The following is an 18,934-nucleotide window of genomic DNA, read 5'->3' on the forward strand; positions in this document are numbered from 1 at the left end:
GAGGTAAGTCATCTGGGCCAGGTGATTTGTAACGCTTCAAGAGTTGGAGTTCCTTGCAGACTTCCTCCTCGTTTGGTGGATCAGTCGTCACCGGCCATGGAGGGCAGGACAGTGTGATCGATGTTGCCGGAGCAGCAGGCCAGTTGCGTTTGGCTTTTGCCAACTTACGTCACCTTTGGCGAAGGCGAGATATCCGTCTATCAATAAAAGGACGAGTATACTGCGCGGCAGTCCGTTCTGTTTTACTTTACGGCAGCGAAGCATGGCCTTTAGGAGTAGAAGAAACTCGTAAGCTACTAGTATTTGACCACAGATGCCTTAGAAATATTGCTGGCGTCTTTTGGGATCACCGGGTAAGTAATAGTGAGGTTAGACGCAGGGTATTAGATAATGATGGTAAATCAATTGGTGAGGTTGTTAATCTTCATCGACTGAGATGGTTGGGTCACGTGTTGCGTATGCCTGAACACCGATTACCACGTCGTGCAATGCTAACGAGTGTTAGAGATGGTTGGAAGAGAATTAGGGGCGGCCAAACCAAAACGTGGCATCAGTGCTTGTAGTCATTAACTTCTAGTCTGAGCCATGTCGGTAGATGCAGACTACTTGGTTGGGGTCCACGTGACTATCTTAACCAATGGTTGGAGACTCTTGGTGACATGGCTCAGAATCGATCACAATGGCGTCGGTGTATACACTTTCTGTCTTTCCTTAAACTAAGAGATTAAAATCACTTCATATCTTTCTTTCTGCTAACTAATTCTTTCTTCCTGTACTATATTCTTATACACAATCTTTCTGTTATATATTACCACCTCTGAATTAACTACTTTTAGGAATCCGGTGTCCATCTTGTTGTGTTAATGAGGTATGGCAACTTGGACCGATGCATATATGTGCCTGGTCCTACGTTGTGGCTGACTGACTGTAAATGAATCACTTAAACCGATTTTGAGACACACCAACTATCTGCAACGACTGATCACGACGATCCCAAACAGTCAACGACTTTGTGGATTGATACGTCATTTTTAGGAAAAGTAAAGAGCCGCTTCAAAATGAAGACAGTAAAGAAGAGATATGAAACAAACAAATGATAGAAAGACTAAGCAGTATCGTACCCTAGATTTTCCGAGGTTTGTCAGCTTGAATCCCTACAGTGTTCGCTTTCATTATGAGGTGAGGACGAACCCCATCCCGGAAATTTGATGACTGACTTACTACGTGATCATTATCGACTAGTTGTGACAGTATTAAGTCACGCATTGCCTCTGATAGACCCTGTACAAATCAAGAAGTTAGGTGCTCACTAGTTGTGTGGTCCTACTCTAGATATAGCACTTTTCACAGAGCAACTGAGTTGGTAACTACACATAAAAGAAGCGAAACCAGGTAACTTGTAGTATCGGTTGCTATGTTATGCCTATATAGCTTATTCTAGCTTCCAGACAAGCCAATTTACTCATTTTCTCTGACTCACATTTTCGCTCATTAACCTTGACTGTTTTTATATGAGCGTATGTGTGCACTTCTTACCCTATTCATCGCGTATCTGTAGCTTGCTTTTGTTCGGCTACAAATATCGATTAACTCTTGATTAAATATAGTTGGGTCATACGCCTTCTACACTGTGCATCATTTCACTCCGTTTCTTCGATTGTTTGTATCGATTAACAATTGTACGAAATACACGTATTCAAAATTCACTCTCGTATTTGACTTATTTAATTCCGTTATGCACTAACGCGAGTTAAGTCGATGACTATATACGAGAATAGTCAGGATGTATATTTGGACAGCAATTATTTGATAATAATCAGAAACTATCCATATGGAGTCAGATATAAGGCCACTAAAAACTTATCCTTTAGCTCAAGCATTACTTTTAGTTGACTACAAAAGATAGACTGAGACTACTTTTTCACTGCTCTCATTGATTTAGAATGTAGCACATTGCTAGTTATAGCTTCGTTACAACGAATCCTCATAAAGAGAGATTTACAAACAGTCTATATATATATATATATATATATATATATATATATATATATATATATATACCATCCCGTACACTGTATACAAGTCAGTATAAATTTTACCAAATTTAGTTACTTGTTTGTGGTGTTGCCTGAGAATATATTTCTAGCTCCTTGTGAGTATCGGGTTAAGTTTTTCCTGTAATCAATGGATAAGAAGTTAAGACGTTTATATTGAGATATAGGTGAACTTTTTATATATACACTTATACTGACAGATCCACCTTCTTTTCTGTTTGGAAAAAATTTCGGGAAAATAAAATTTGTCAAGTGCCTCCTCATAAATGAAGTTAACTTTCAAGTGTACACTGTTATATTACCCTAGAAGTTCTTATGTAAAAATCTGATGAATGTTGCAGCAGCAAAAATCAAGCTTATCAATTGGCTTAAGGGTCTCATTTCCTGATTTTGTAAAATATCTATTGAGATAGGGTTTGAACGTGAACTTTCTATTCACTCCGCCTGTTTATTGTGTGTTATTAAAGACGAGATGAGCGTTCAGTATACATCTTGGAAGTAATTCCTTAGGATTAATAATGGGAATTCTGATGTTGATTTGCTTTTTTGATGGTTGCTAGCACAAAATGCTAACCATCTCAGTGAATGATAAATTGATGGACAAAGAAGTAATATATAGAGATATATGCTTCCTCTCTAAATGAATATATTAAAACCTGGAAATGAAATCGAAAGCTTCCCTGACGTTTTTGTTAACATAAGACCACGAAGATTCCGGGGTGCGTCTCAGAGAATGAATTATATCCGCATTTTACGGAATAGATAATTAATATAGAACAACTCGATAAATGCTTTGACACAGGTTGATTTCACGTTGATTGTCATTATCAGTTGGCATCATAAAACAACCCACTTATCCACAAAATTATTCAATCTAGTTGTGAAATACATAAGAAAATGTAAGTTAGATAGTCACTTTGTCAAATATTGAAAGTCGTAAGTGAAGATGTTCGTATGGATATTCGAGATTGATTATAATAACAAGAACCCTTTACTAGTTAACTGGTATAATTTAAGGCATACCAAACTTATTGCTGAATATAGTTGTTAGCCGGATATACATTAAGGGTAACGAAAAGGTTCAGAAAACTAATATTGTAAGAATACTTCCAAAGTCCATGATGACTCAAAACCACTCATATCTAGCGTGAGGCCTGCCACGTATGTGCATATGTCCAGTTTGCCACTACACATGACAGCAAGATACCAGAGTTGTATAAATAATAACAGTATTAATAGAAGAGATTAGACGTAGAAGATATGTTTGGGAAAACATAGGTTCGTGGAATAAGAAAACCAAGAAACTTACTATGTAAAGGCAGATAAAGACTGAATACATCTGCGCTACGGAGAACTATTCAGAACCTTGTCACCCAAAGTCTCTAACCACAACTGGCCCCCTTTATATAGAAGTGAATGAGATAGGTACTATCAATACACTCCAAACTTATAAAACACGTGCTCTCAGAAGTGTATTAGTTGTTATCACTTCTCAACCAAAGCTATTTTCAAAGCTTCCAAGTGTTAAAAGCTATAAACTTGAGTACTTTCAAATAATTGGAAAGATGTTAACTGGTAAGTACACTGTTGTAAAAGCTTCGTTACATAATTTTTAAATAACTTTAGAAAACAAATAAGTTGTTTTCAAAATAATATTTAATATTCTAGATAATTTGAAAAAGATAAACAAACTCGAGGGAGTAAAATAAATTATGAACTAAAGAAAAGCATTTTGTTTTCAGAGAAGAACGAGGAATAGAGGAGGGATCGGTCAAATAAGCATTGATTCAATCTGGAGGTTTTAAGTTATATTTACATGAATTATTCATAAATTGATTAGTTACGCTGTCATTAGTAGAACTTTTGGAAATGAAGTTGGTTGATTCTTTTGTTACACAATTTGTAAGTATTTCTGACGAACCATTGTTTGTATTGACATTAAAAAACCCCATTAAATAAGGATTACACGAGTTTGAAGTTGGTGTATTTAGTGAGCTATTTAATACATTTCCTGAAGATGATGTAACATAATGAACTGAATTTAGCTGTGGAACTAAAAGTAATCGATTTGTGGCCATTTGTGCAGTTAAAAGAAGGCTAGAGGATAACGGAGTTAATGAGAGAACATTTTGTGATGGAGATACACTAACTGGAACATATACCACTTTTTTACATTCAGATGAGTTGGAAATGTTAGTTGCCTGAGAAATATTATTACAAAACGCTTCATTATTTAACGACACAGTATGACCATTTTGACCAGAATCTATAATTGTACTTGGGATGATATCAATACGATGCTCCAATTCATCAACATGATTCCGATTTAACAATTTAGGAACTGCGTCATTTTGTAACATTGAGTTCACTTTACTATTTTTATTGGATACATTTTTTAAATCACTAACGTATTCCTTTTTACCAAATGTATCACTGTTAACAATAACTGTACTATCTTCCTTCTTGCAACTTTTCCGACTATTTACATTTTTATTAACTTGCGAACTGTTTAAATCTGGCTGATCACTTTTCATCGATGAATTGTTTGGATTCACAGATGAACTTAGACAAGTCTGTATTAACTTTTTGCCACATTCCAATTCAATAATACCTTTTAATCTTTGTGTTGCAAACGTATAAACATGATTTGTTTCTGAAGCAACAAGTAATAATACTTCTGCACCGGTTAATTCCGCCAATTCCACAGCCTTTTTCATAAGTCCAGTTTTACGTTTTGAAAAAGTAGAATATCTCTTAGTACGATCAGAAATAAATTCAATAGGTATCTTTTGTTTTCCTTTGGTAAGTTTTTCACAAGAGTTACGTTCGTCTGTGAAACAAGGCTGTCGGGCAATCATATCAGTGATACCATTAACGTTGGCACATAATCTGCGCTTACTACCGGGTGGATGAATATCAGAAAACGATGTATCATCATTAACTTCAGAAATATTAATCAATTGAACGCTATTATTTCCTAATTGTGAGTCTAATTCACTGTCACTAGTAAAATTATAACTGTTATCTCCGCTGTTTGACAAATTTTCTGGGCATTCAGTGATGAATTTGTAAACATGAGGTGATGACTCTGTAAAATATATCCCATTATTGACCGAATGAGCAACACTTTCCATAGTTTCCATACTTTTCCTAGTAAAAAAATAAGCTGAATGCTGATTTAGAAAAAAGTTTATATAAATATCTAGACCATACATAACATGTTGAAGCAGGTTATATTGTTAATTGATGTGAAAATTTTAGAACATATTCGGAATGTTAGTTGTGAAATGGAATTTCAGATTAAGTGAAGATTAATATATGACACTTGTTAAATAAACAGATATTAACGAAGTAAAGTCTCACACGTATCAGACTGGCTCTCTGGTCACCAGAACATAGCGGCCAATGACTATCTATATAGGTACTTAACGCTTCAACATTATTTCATTTCTAATTTCAAATAAGGTGTTGATACCAATAGGTTTTGATAACCCCTTATTAAATTAAGTTTATACAAATCTCGAGAATTTCGAGATTCCTGTCAAAGATATTGACAAATTTCGGGATTTTTGTTCTAAATAGTCTCCGGGTTAACAAACCTATGGGAAATCGGACATACTCGAATTATATCTGCTAGATTGATAAAAGTAATGAGAATTTAATAAAAGCCGAGATATTTGCTAATATATAACAGCCTGTCATATATTCTTAGATCATAAAATGAGCAAGAATTTTTTATAACCATCGAATGCTTTATAGCTCTACCATTCCACCGAAAAGAATGGATGAGCATTAGTTGCAATTGCATGACGCCATGAAAATGGCGGGTACAGTCAGTTGTGGGTTCGCGAAACATCCCGCTTATAAGCACTGGGTTTCTTCTGGTTCCTTACAACTCATTGAAGCCCGTCGATCTACTCCGGGTGACCGTGAGTTTGACCATAAACGAAGGATGTTACGTAAGGAAATTGGGCAAAGCTTGCGTAAGGACCGAGAAGCCTGGTGGTCGAAGCGTGCTAATGAGCTGGAAGCAGCAGCTGCATCTGGTAATTACCGGAAGCTCTTCCAACTCATCCGAGCCACTGGCAGTAAGAAGTCTGGTGTGAGCGAAACTATCTGCGAGGATGATGGGATGCCAATCACTAACATCTATCGACGTCTTGGACGATGGGCAGAATTTTTCGAAGGGCAGTTCAACTGGCCTGCTGCTCCAGCAACATCGGTCAAACTGTCCTGCCCTCCATGGCCGGTGACGACTGATCCACCAAATGAGGCGGAAGTCCGCAAGGAACTCCAACTCTCTGGTCGAGGATGTATTGATCATATCTTCACCCTCCGCCAAATGTTAGAACACCGCCATATTTATCACAGGCCAACAATCGTAGTGTTTCTTGACATCAGGGCTGCCTTCGATTCGTTGGATAGGACTGTTCTCTGGGATTGTCTATTGAAGAAGGGTGTGCCTGAGAAGTTTATTAACATCCTAAAAGCCCTATATACAAACACCTCAGGCAGAGTGAGGGCATACAACCACCTCTCTCCACTGTTCCATTCGAGCAGTGGGGTTAGGCAGGGTTGCCCAATCTCGCCATTCCTCTTCAACTTTGCCATCGATGACATTCTGGAAACAGCTCTGATGGATGTAAGTAATGGCGGTGTGGATCTGTTGCCTGGAGAAAGACTTCTCGACCTTGAATATGCGGACGATATTGTCTTACTGTGCGATAATGCCCAAGGCATGCAATCCGCACTTAATCAGTTGGCAATCAGTGTCCGTAGGTATAGTATGTGCTTTGCACCTTCAAAGTGCAAAGTACTTCTACAAGACTGGCAGGATTCCAATCCTGTACTCATCCTGGATGGTGAGCAGATAGAAGTAGTCGAGAAGTTCGTGTCTCTGGGTAGCTGCATAAGTGCTGATGGGGTTGTGAGTGATGAGATCAATGCACGTATAGTGAAAGCCAGAGCGGCTCATGCCAATCTGGGCCATCTTTGGCGCCTTCGTGATGTTAGTCTGGCTGTAAAAGGTCGGATCTACAACGCGTCGGTGAGAGCAGTTCTGCTCTATGCTTGTGAAACCTGGTCTCTCCGAGTTGAGGACGTTAGACGACTCTCTGTGTTCGATCATCGCTGTCCCCGAAGGATTGCTGACGTCCAGTGGCAACACCATGTCAGTAATGCAGAGGTTCGGCATCGTGTGTTCGGGCACAGAGATGATAATTCAATTGGTGTCACCATCTTGAAACACCGACTTCGGTGGCTTGGACATGTTCTCCGAATGTCGTCCCAGAGAATTCCACGTCGTGCATTATTTGCCGACTCTGGGACTGGTTGGAAGAAGCGGAGAAGTGGTCAGTGCATGACATAGTGTCGTGGTATGAAAGAAAGCTGCAAAGGGCTGGCTTCTGTCGGTCCTTCACGACTCCCTGGTTGGGGTCTGAGAGATGGTGCAACACAGTGGCTAGAGAGGTTATCAGATATGGCTCAGAATAGAAGCCAGTGGCGATCCTTCTGTAACCTTCTTTTACTTTCTTCATAAAAAGTGGTTGTGTCCCACTTACCTGAAAGATTTCTTCTGATTGTACCTTTCCGTTCCCCCATTATTACCACTATTATTATTACACTACCTTACACCAATCTCTTCCTTATTGTTCTTTTTTTACCCTTCTTACTTTTTTTCTTTTTCCTTCTCTTGAAATTCTCATTGTTTTGTGCGGCGCATATATATGTGGCGCACTCTTGTACCAATATGTATGTGTTCAAATATATAAATAAATAAATAACCAAAATGATCACCTAAGGTGTAATGAACCATCAAATGTCAGTTTAACACAAACACTCCTTGCTTTAAGCCACGTTTCAGTAATCTAATAATCACGCAATCTTTACCACAAAGTCCAGTAATAATAAATAGCAATTAGTACGTAGGCCGTTCGGACGGTATGGGCATGTGTGAGTCAATAAAATTAGCTTTAAATTCGAAGGATCATTTGCAAAGAAAATCACGCTTATGAGATATTGCCACTGAGTGCGAGGAATGTTTAAAAAATAACGATTATCAAACTAAGAGAGAGCTGTTGAACATAGTTTAAAGAGATCAGACTTGGCTAACACTGTCGCACGTTAGCCGAAACATTTAGTGTCAGGTGTACTTTAGGATGAAATCGACAACATCCTGAAGTTTCTCGTGATGCTTTGGTTTTTACAACCAAAAGTAACATATTTTATACATCCGTTATCATACAACTATGAACAAAAATGATGTTCCAAATATTTGTTACAGCCTAATACCTATGGTACGTAAAGAAAATTCCTTAGTTTTTCAGAATTATCCTGCACTTTGACGAAGCCCAAAATACCAGGACTTTACGAACATTTATAGGTGATTGAGTGCCATATGACTAACCGGCATGTACTCATAATGAGACTATACCAATCATGGGCAAAATGTTAAAAGTTGGTCCTGAGTAATAAGTAAACAACACTAGTAAGCATACCATTTAAGGTTATCTACAAATTATCAGAAGGTAAGTAGAAATAATGGGAGAATATCCTATTATATTGATGTTTTGAAAATCGATAATTTGAAAAGGCCAAAATTCATATTGAAACACAGTATCTAGCGGAAGATAAAGAGCGGACACATATGTGCTACCTAAGTTACAACATGCGACGACTAGTGAGTAGCAAAACATGATAGTAAGCACACCGTGAAATTTTGATACTGAGAATAGGAAGTTAGGTGTCATAACGGGTAATTCATAATATGAACACACGAACCAAGATAAACCAGTTATGAAGATGTCATTTATTATTTTGAATTCACAACCCTTATGAAACTGACATTCGAAACTACATCAGTAGAGGGTGTATGTAGTCACCGCAAGTGTAAAAGAACTATTGGAGAAAAACAAAGTAAAAATAAATAAAACATTTTTAAGCACAAAGGGTTTCTCTACATAATTGCGATGCAAATACCCAGTCTGAATTTGCGTGCACTTTAACGTACGCGGATTTGGAGCTTTACTTATTAGATAGTTGACCACATATATCCTAAAAATTACTATATGCATATAGTAATGAAATCCCGCAACATCACTTCATAACTAAGTGACAAATTGTTAAAACTCCAAAGAATCTACACAGTAATACTTCAAATAAGATAAAGATATTTCGAAGTCTGAGATCCTAATGTAAACAATATTAAATTGACTATATTAAGGCACATTAGAATCGAGTTTATATCCTAGTAGAGGGGACCTGTCACCTATGCACTAAGATAAATGTAAAAATATCAACTTTTATCGACAGATAGAGATGATAAACGCATTCCGTTACAATAAATGCAAATTACAAACCTTTACGACACGAGAAACAAACTAATCCGCAACACTCAAAACATGCTCCTCAATCCAATATTCAATATCATGGGGACGAACAAGTACCTTCATTTCAATTTTTCTCTCTATTGTCTTAGTGTTAAGGAGTGGTCTCAGATACTCATCAGGTTCTATAAGATTTAGTTACAATTGTTTCGGCTGGTGAGTAGAGTCCGTAGACGAGTATTTGATGTTGCTTTGATCATATATTCCAGTATTGTTGGGAAGCTATCTCTTTATGTGCAACTGCTAAATTTCGAAAAATAATCAGGATGCATCCATGCTTTGTTCTTACCACTCAGCCTCGAAAATAATAACAGTAGTGACTTCTTAGCTCATTTCTTATATTTCAATGGAAGTGAAGCCTATAGTCATTCGAAGTACAGGCATGGCCATTATTATTAATAATGGCTTTGCTATTGAGAACTCAATGAGTTCTGGTCAAGCCACCTATCATACTGGACTTTTTATACGTTACATGACTGATCAGTTCATCGTACAGCTTCAAAGTCAGGAACGACCAACACGAACTAATAAATTGCACGCTGAGTTGTGCCGTGTTTCAGTGATTCCATTATGGGTTCACTAATCTGTGCTTACTTCTGTGCAGTCATCGAACGGGCCAAAGCACTCGTATACCACAAAAGATTATCCACGCTAGTGATTAACCGCGATTAGTAGACCTGACGCAAACCAGGACACACCAATCCTGTTCAATGTGATGAGTGACTTGTGTTATTCCTGGCTGTATAAGTTTCTCAGATAGTCTGACTGCGTTTTAAAACCATTGATGGATAGAGCTCCAAATTTTTAATGTCGCTGATAATCCGTGGGGATGTCTTATATCAGCTGACAGAATTTTTCAGACTGTCCCTGCAAACTTTCCAGATAAATCACAGTGTAAAGACGGCTTTTGGCGACCTTGAGAGTCTCTAAGCTGTTGAGGATACGGTCGTCATGTGGAAATAATTTGTTGTGAAATAATTTACTGAGTATAACCAGTTTTACATTATTGATGAACTCGTAGAATTATAGTCTACGTTATTATTAATGTCATTATAATAATAGACCTTGTCTTCAAATTGTAGAGTTGCCATGATGTGACTACCCAATCTATAAGGTCTTACGTGGAAGTCACATCTTTGTCTACACTGACTCGTCCTACTTCGGGAGAACACATTTCGGCTGGAAATAGAGTAATATATGTAATGTGAGTAAGAGAAATAAGCTACACAAGCATGCTCATGCCTAAAATGCTGAGCCATGCCAACCGACTGAATTCAAATGAACTCCCCCACCTTTATTGTTAAAATTCTCTTCGTATCAGTTGTTGAAAAAAAATCTTTTCGGCAATTATACGCTCGGCTTCAAATGTCGTGTGGTTAGGATTTAATGCCACGATAAACTCAGGTTCCCAGGAGGAGTTTGAACACTATACGTCTAGCATGTTACCATGCTCATATGGCTCGACATCATCTCACCTGTAGATTTATATAATGTCGAAAATTTCTCAGTCTAGACCGTTTAGCTTCTATTTTGTTAATGCGTAAACCAGTTGTCTGATCCACAATATGCCATTTATAAACGACGACATGACGGAGATTTCCAAGTCTGCAAAGACACTGACACGCTCTCCAATAGGCTGTGTAAAGTGATGTTCCTGATTTACATATTATTTAATTATTGGGAGGATAGTCGAGGTGTTTTTAATTCGAACATTCTGAAAATATCGTTTCCTCATTGCTCAATCCTGAATTCCGGGAGACCTACCACTGAGACTGAGAAAAATGTTGCTCGTTCAATCTGCCGTCGTACGTCTGTCCACTTTTGCTTCCTCTTCCTAACAATAGTTTTCCAGTTTGCCCATCCTTTACAACACCTCCAAAAGATACGTTCGGAATAATTAGAATTTCAAAACAGATATTTCAACAGTTTGGATACATTTGTATTACAATGGCTTTTGTTACATTTATAAGAACAGTTGCTTGCTATAATAGCGCTTCCTGAATCCACTGAGCAACGAATAGTCTGATTCGTTTCGAAGTGATTTTAGAACTATAAATAAGCAAACCATATTTTTTTGGTACTTCATTCCAGAAATATTGGCGCCCGAAAACTGACATATCCCATGACTCTGTGATGACAGTAGTTCCTAAGCACGTGATCTTTAAGGCTGAATATATAATTACTGGGACATTTATGCTCATAACAGTTTGAGAAGGTCGAAGACTGGAGACGTGCGAACTGTAATCGAAGTTGTGTGTCGATGCAGGCATGGTCACACTGTGTAGCCTCAAACCTTTGTATCGGATGTATTACTATCTTTTTACTTGAAATGTGTTCTTCAGAAGAGCTTGGTATCATACTGATGACTGTTGTGACAGGGGGCAGCCTAGACTACGACGTTACTTCCATATGAGATCTTTTGGATTAGGTAGACACATCATGACAACTCCGCAATTTTCGGGTTAGGTCTATTATTATGGTAATAAAGACGAATGTACTAATGACGAACTAGACAGTAATTTTAAAACTCTGTCCTGTTTTCATATCCATTTCGTGTGCAATGTGAAACATCTTACTCACCTGTACTAGCTTTATGATTCTCCAAGTCTGCATATAAAAAAATATATTTGGTCTTCCAAACATTACCGCCTTCGTCATCTCCTATCTCAACATAAATTCGCTTCCAAGCACCCGAAAACCAGTGTTGCCTTATTACGAAGAATTCGGTTGTTGAGTGAGGCAGAGTACTGGAAACATTGGCTCCCGATTGACTGTCTCAAATTGTGTTTAGTTAACACAAACGCATTGATTTCGGTCAGTCGCTGGAAATAAGATTTTAACTGACGCTTGTACATTATTTACGGTAAATGAAGATACAGCGTGCGAGTCATGAGAATTCGATTAAAAATTTTAATAACTAATTTGTTACTTTCCTGACATTTGTACGACCGTTTATGCTGACAGTAGCATTATTTCATCTGGTTGGTGATTATCGTCGTCACTTAGTAATGCTATTGCGATGAAGTTCCGAATTAGTCAGTTTGATCAAATCATGATGATTTGATGGGTATTGTGTAGTTACTCACTCTACGCATCTATAAAGTGCCATATTCACAGGGCCAGCAATGATATCAATACGTATGCAGCAGTGGTGATTTAAGTCCCGATGACAGCAACCTACGTAAGATGTATCCACGTATAAAGGCAAGTCTATAGCGTCACAAATATTGTAACGGGGACATAGAGGGAGAAAATGGACAATCTGATGTGTCATAAGAAAAACACTTTCTGAGAAGTGAAACCCTATGCAAAATTTGAGATCGCCTTTTGTCCTTCCACAATGAAACATCATCTAGTACCGAAATGGAAGAATATGTCATCCTCATACAGGTAAAATCGCATACAAATTAAAAGTGTCCCGTAAGATATCACTACTACCACACTCAAGATCTTGGACATAGACTTCTGGCCGGGGACTTGATTCTGGAACGAAAACTCACACAGGACACAGTTCGTTAAAAAGCTAACAGGTGCCATGAAAACGCACAAACTGATTTAATATATAGGTGGAAGAAGGAAGGAATCCATCAGGGCTCGAACGAACGCTTTCAAGCGAACAACACCTAACTGAATACCAGATTTACACCTCTTTGCAACTGAATAAGACTTACATTGACACTGGAACTTAAAATCATCAGCAGTTGTATTAGGACAGAAGCAACACTGTCAATAGAATATCCAGCAATGTTATTGTGATAGAATAAATTAAGGATTGCATCTGATTGGTCTAATCTTCGTTGTATCAAGATGAATACAAACTGTCCGGAATGTCAAACAGTCAGCATATCTCGTGTTTATGGATTAATAAAATAATATAATAGGAACAATAGATAAACAATTAAATATAGAGAGATAGATGAAAGAAAACTAGAAGGATTCAAGTGCGAGTCACTCGAATTAATCACACAACCTAGAGCAGACTAACCAATAGATTTGAACTAGTGGATTGACAGTCACATGCTGGCTTGGATATCGTATTCCGAAATTACCACATGATTATGTTCATTTAGCATGTTTGTATGAAATAGCATATTGAAGTGTTGTACAGGGAAGTTACTTAGGGCAGAAAGAAGGATCTGACACAAACAAAAGCTCTGGTTGAGGTACTTTGACGAAATGAGAGGACGATCTTTCTAGCTGAGTTCACCAACACACGTTAAGCTAGCTACAAATACCTGTATGAGTTCACAGGTCAACATAAGCCTTCTAACCCGCAGCCTTGTGCTATATAAGAGACTAGTGTCGAAGAACTTACCAGCCCTGAAATTTCAGATACTTTAAATGTCCGATTCGCTACGTAACTAAACGAGTCACTTATCCAATATAAACCCTCTACCACCCCAATTCCGAATGAAGGCTTTAGATATGTTGGAATAACTCCTGAGATAATATCAACCAAACGGCAGTTCATGCATCCAGTTGAACAATCAGTCTGTAATAATATCTGCCACAAAGTTACAAAGTCTTGGTCATTGCAGTTTAACTGGGTTTATGTGAGTGGTGCATACGCCTTGCTGAAACAGTCGCATAGTGCACGACATACGTCTGGGACTATGGATTACTAATAATTGTGAGTGATCATCTCCATACAGTTCTCTGACTCCACATACCTTCTTCGTCTTCTTATATGTGCATGAAAGTGGTCGTTTAGGACTTTATATCCTCCAAGGCCTTCACTTCATACCTTCTTCTGAAGGTCTTTAGAGCCAGTGAAAATATTTTTAGCTTTCCAGTGGTCCCAAGTTCTCTAGTTTCCAATGAAGTGAATTAATGGATTCTTTTTGCCGGGCCATAATAGATCATTTCTTGATGTAAGTGGTAGTGTCCAGGATACATACAATTCAAAGATGTAGAATGTATTTGCTAAACGTCAGCAAAAGAATTCGAATTAAATCCAACGTTTCTCCTGGCAATCTGGTTCAAGTTTTTTAAAGGAGATATAATCAAACATCAAAAATGTCGATTTGTTTATTCATTTGGATAAATCCTTCTGTCGTTCTCGCTTCAACATACCGATCTAGTGGGAAAGAAGGGTAATAAGTGAATGGGTAAGTTTTGTTTGGCTGGCACAGACGAATTGCTGACACCAGTCATGAAAGAGAGGTATAATATCCTTTGATACTTTTATGGAGGTGTGACATGATGTGGTGTTCTGTGACACCCACGAGGTAAGTGAACTTGAGACCTATCAACTATGACCCTGAACTCGGATCACACCTTGTTACTTATTTAACATGCGTCACTGGATGAAGTGTTGTCACTAAGTCTATCAAGCATTGTTATGATAGGTTTCTGACAACTCAGACCCTATATTCGTGCAGTATAAGGGTGGTGGCAGAATTCAGATGTCTGTCATTAGAAAGCCATTTGTTAGGATTGTGTGGCAAAAATAAGTTCTCTTCACGACAAATTTGTAAATCGAGCTTTTCGATAGCTCTTGCCTCTTGATTAATCCACATCAAGCTAAGTAATCACATTTTGTAATCTTAGATTGTGTGTCCTCGTCGTAGTGTTAAAAAGACGGTTGCCATCTTGTCGCAGCTAACTCTATTTAAAGTTAACTGTAACAAATATGGTGGATTGAGACTGATGGTTGTGCTGGAAAGTTGATTTTGGCAGAATTTGATTATTTATGTCAGGGCTTATTGTTGTGAATCTGGAGAATGCCGAAATCACAATCGAGCCAGAGTAATGTGAATTCATAGTTTCTTGTTGGCTGTTTATAATCATATTTACCTTAATTGTTGTTCTTGCTTCACTCATAGCGTGGAAATCGACAATTTTCGTACGAAAAACGGGAATGTGATATTAATGCACTTCATTAGTGGGAGACTTGGATGAATCGATCAAATGTGAACAACAAATTGTCGCGACCAATAGGCCCTTATACTAAGTCGTATTTTTATCGTAGTTGCCGATTTAGTTAGGGGAATAACATCCCTAAGTTCATGTTGATTAATATTCTCTTGTCCACTACAGATTGATGGAAATTAGTTTTTTACTGAACGGTCAGTGCATTTCGTAAGCGAAAATGCCACTAGTTTGGTGGTCATACTTGTTAATTCTCCAGTTATTTCGTTGGTTACTGTTTTATCGTCTATGTTTGGGACCGTCATTGTAGTGATGCAATGGATTAAAAGCAAAATGCATGTATTAAGATTATATCCGTTGAAATTCGGTTTCCTAAACCAGAAAACGAGGTTTAAGTATGTCTCTTAAACGGGTATCAGGACTAAATCCGTAGTCCCAAAAGCTTTTTGGACGGGAACGTAGGTGTTTGGAATTCCATTTGAACTAGTGAAGCAAATAAGCCAGGGCCTAATCTTTGATTCTTGGCTTTATCGCAATTATTGATATAGATATGTGACAAAGTCCCGAAAGTGATTTGCTGTTTAGTTTAGCCTGTCTTCGAGGGGCTTGGTTACTGGGTTACGTTTTTTGATCTGCAGTGATTTTATTTGTGGTGTGATCAGGGGAAAGTGGAAAGTACTGAGTGCTAGTGAAACATAACACCAAATCACTTTAATTATTTTCAACAGTGTGGTTAAATGTAGGTTGGTAAAGTGATGCGGAGACCTAGTGAACGATAAAGCTCAGTAATTAATTTTTAGACGTTTTACTCAACACTTCTGCATTTACATAGTTGTTCCTCAGATCCTATTTCGTAGAACCGTAACCTCACCATATTTTTTCACCTTTTTACTTTAGGTGCAAAGAACAATCATGAGTGACACTTTTTAACTTATGTAACGTGCATCGCTAGAATAAAGGTTATTGATATACCTGTTAAATTTTGCCACAATGTGTTTTTTCATTACTCACCGTGACATTAATTTATTATTATTTCTCTTTTTCACAAACATCTTACGGTACATAAGTGTTATGAAGAAACACTTTCGGGTTTCTTCGAAAATGTAATAATACGCAATTCTCAATAATGTTGGCATTATATTTGCCATATTTGGAAAAATGAGTAATAATAATTGAATAAAAATATATCAGGTTCTGTGTAATTGAGAATATTGAATTGAGTTTAAATAAGGAACGGAGGAAAATAGGGGGATAGAACTAAATGAGACGTGAAGTATGCAAGTAGTTTATTAGGCGTGTTTATGAACACAGAACAAGAATGAAAGGTTATGTATGTATCGTCAAATTAGTAACGAAAATAAAATAGAAAATAGTTAGGGAAAAAGGACTTATTATTGCAGTGAGATATGACGCTAGAATAAATGTTTTTGCAGTCATAGTTTGGAGTGATGCTATGAAAGTCTCAATTAAGTGAGAATGATAACGAAATATCAATATGTATGAGTCATACATGTGTAGTGAAAATAAAATGAGTCTGGGAAGTTAATTTAAGTGTAACACAAGTTATTGCCCTAAATAAAAACTTCGTAATGTTAAGAATAATATTTATTAAGAAGGAAAAAAGAGAGGGAAAATAAGTGAAAACCTAGTGAAAGGGTTAAACCATGATAATAATAATAATAATGGTAATTGTTTAATGAGTATCGACCTCTAAAGCAAACCAACAATTTAGAAAAGTAAAATAAAAATCCTTTAGTGAACTCGGATAAATACATGTAGATTTATGTAATAGTGTACAGAGTGAAAATCACGATTAATTGCAAAGGATAATCAAATATAAATTTCTATGTGTTAAATTTATTTGGTGATCATAAAATGAATCTGAGAAGTTAATCTGTTTAGGTGTACCGTGAGATAACTTGTTCCTAGTTATAGACTTTGAATATTTAGGAATAATATATGTTTAGAAGGATGAAAAGAATATCTTATGTGTCGAGGGATCAATAATGATATTCATAAAAGTAATACTTATAGATACATACATAAACAGACTTCATATATTAAGATGAACAGAGGGAAAATAAATTAAAATAGACGTTCAAAGTTTCAAAAGTTACGTTTTGCTTTTCAATCAGTCAGATGGATGACGGACCTTGGTTGCATAAATCATTATTAAAAACATTGATATTCAATAGATGACACAATCCACCTTCAAAAATAAAATCATCAAGAAGACTTCTGAACCGGTTGTAGTTTCACTGCAACGGAGGTCTATCCAATATATATTCATTAAGTTCGATTTAAAATCCAAAATACATAAGAGTACCAAGCAGCTTTTTGATCTAATCAGGAAGATATCGAAAGGAATGCTGTATATTAGAGTTATCGTTCAGCAACTATTAAAGTTTACTGTTCATTAAATTTCACGTTCAGAGGAACGGATGGGTATTATTCATGAAAAGATCAATACCAATAGCACAGCCTGAAGTTAAATTAGCACGCAGACTTGTTTCTACTGATGATTGCCTGACATCTATGCAAAAAGTTGATAAGACCATCAAACAAATCAAGGATTGCGAAGAAATAGGACTAGGCACATTCCAGCCGATGCATCGAGGCAAGATATAGATGTGACTGCAAAGTTGCTGTACCTCATCGTCAGAGAATTTCAGGGTTTAAGAACAGTTGCCAGCGCACTGGAAATCCACACCTCGTGAAAATACCGAATAAAGGAGACCCATGTTTCGTGACCTCGAAGGCTCTTTCTACCATCAATATCATAGAAAGTTTCTCAACATAGTGTTGCTGAAATAACTGAAAGATCCGATATACGCATGATTTCGTGACTAACAAATGGAGTTTCATGGGGACCGATCAAGTGCTAATCGAATCGCGACACAGACGACAAAATTTAGGAAGCAAATCAAATGGAACTTATCACTACACATCAAAGTCCTTGATTACGGGAAAGCATTCGACAGTATGGATATGAATCCCTTTTGGAACCGTCTTCAGCACCAGAGAGTAACCGGGATCGCCACTGTCATATGGAATTCTTAAGATAGACCAAACTGCAGGTTTATACATAGAGGTCACTTCAAACATGCAATTCAACTGAAGACTGAATTCACACGAACTTGCTTATTCTCACTATTCCTCCATCTGTAAATTGTTGACTCGATTATGAGGGACTCTGCATCTTAGGATAAGCCCCAAATGAATGTTGCAACGTGGATATCTTGGACGGTTCAAAATTTGTGTGTGATCTAGCAATTTCATTTCATAAACATAAACAGATGCAGGAAGTTGACGTCAACATTTACAAGGGAAGAGACAACATGCATGTGCACAACATAATGAATATCGACCAAGTAACACTTTGATAGATCTCATTGAGATTCAGTACAAGCCTACGATGCTCATGGATCTAGGAACAAAAACAATTAAGCTGCTTTAATGCAATCGGTTTTTTTCAAATCAGCAACAGTCATTTACACACAACACATCAAAATCCTTGACGGCTTGCACGACAAGACGAATTACTGGGAACTTGATATTCAAGGTAGAACAAACAACGCGAAAAGAATCGGTACAACTGATCATGCTATAGTAGAAAAATATAAC

General features: G+C 37.2%; 1 protein-coding gene across 1 annotated transcript; it reads right to left on the reverse strand.

The window, feature by feature from the left end:
- Window positions 1-2,064: 2,064 nt before the first annotated feature.
- Window positions 2,065-9,471, reverse strand: MS3_00004879 (uncharacterized protein). The gene is made up of 2 exons (XM_051212856.1): window positions 9,413-9,471; window positions 2,065-5,204 (listed from the first exon to the last, which is right to left on the reverse strand). The coding sequence occupies exon 2, from the start codon at window positions 5,195-5,197 to the stop codon at window positions 3,842-3,844; it is 1,356 nt and encodes a 451-aa protein (XP_051073401.1). The 5' UTR covers window positions 5,198-5,204; window positions 9,413-9,471; the 3' UTR covers window positions 2,065-3,841.
- Between the last annotated feature and the right edge of the window lie 9,463 nt (window positions 9,472-18,934).

Source organism: Schistosoma haematobium, chromosome 1, assembly GCF_000699445.3.
Source record: "Schistosoma haematobium chromosome 1, whole genome shotgun sequence".
NCBI classification, from domain to species: domain Eukaryota; kingdom Metazoa; phylum Platyhelminthes; class Trematoda; order Strigeidida; family Schistosomatidae; genus Schistosoma; species Schistosoma haematobium.

Excerpts from the sequence above, each read along its gene's own strand:
- MS3_00004879 (XM_051212856.1), bottom strand. The coding sequence starts at position 5,197 with ATGGAAACTATGGAAAGTGTTGCTCATTCGGTCAATAATGGGATATAT.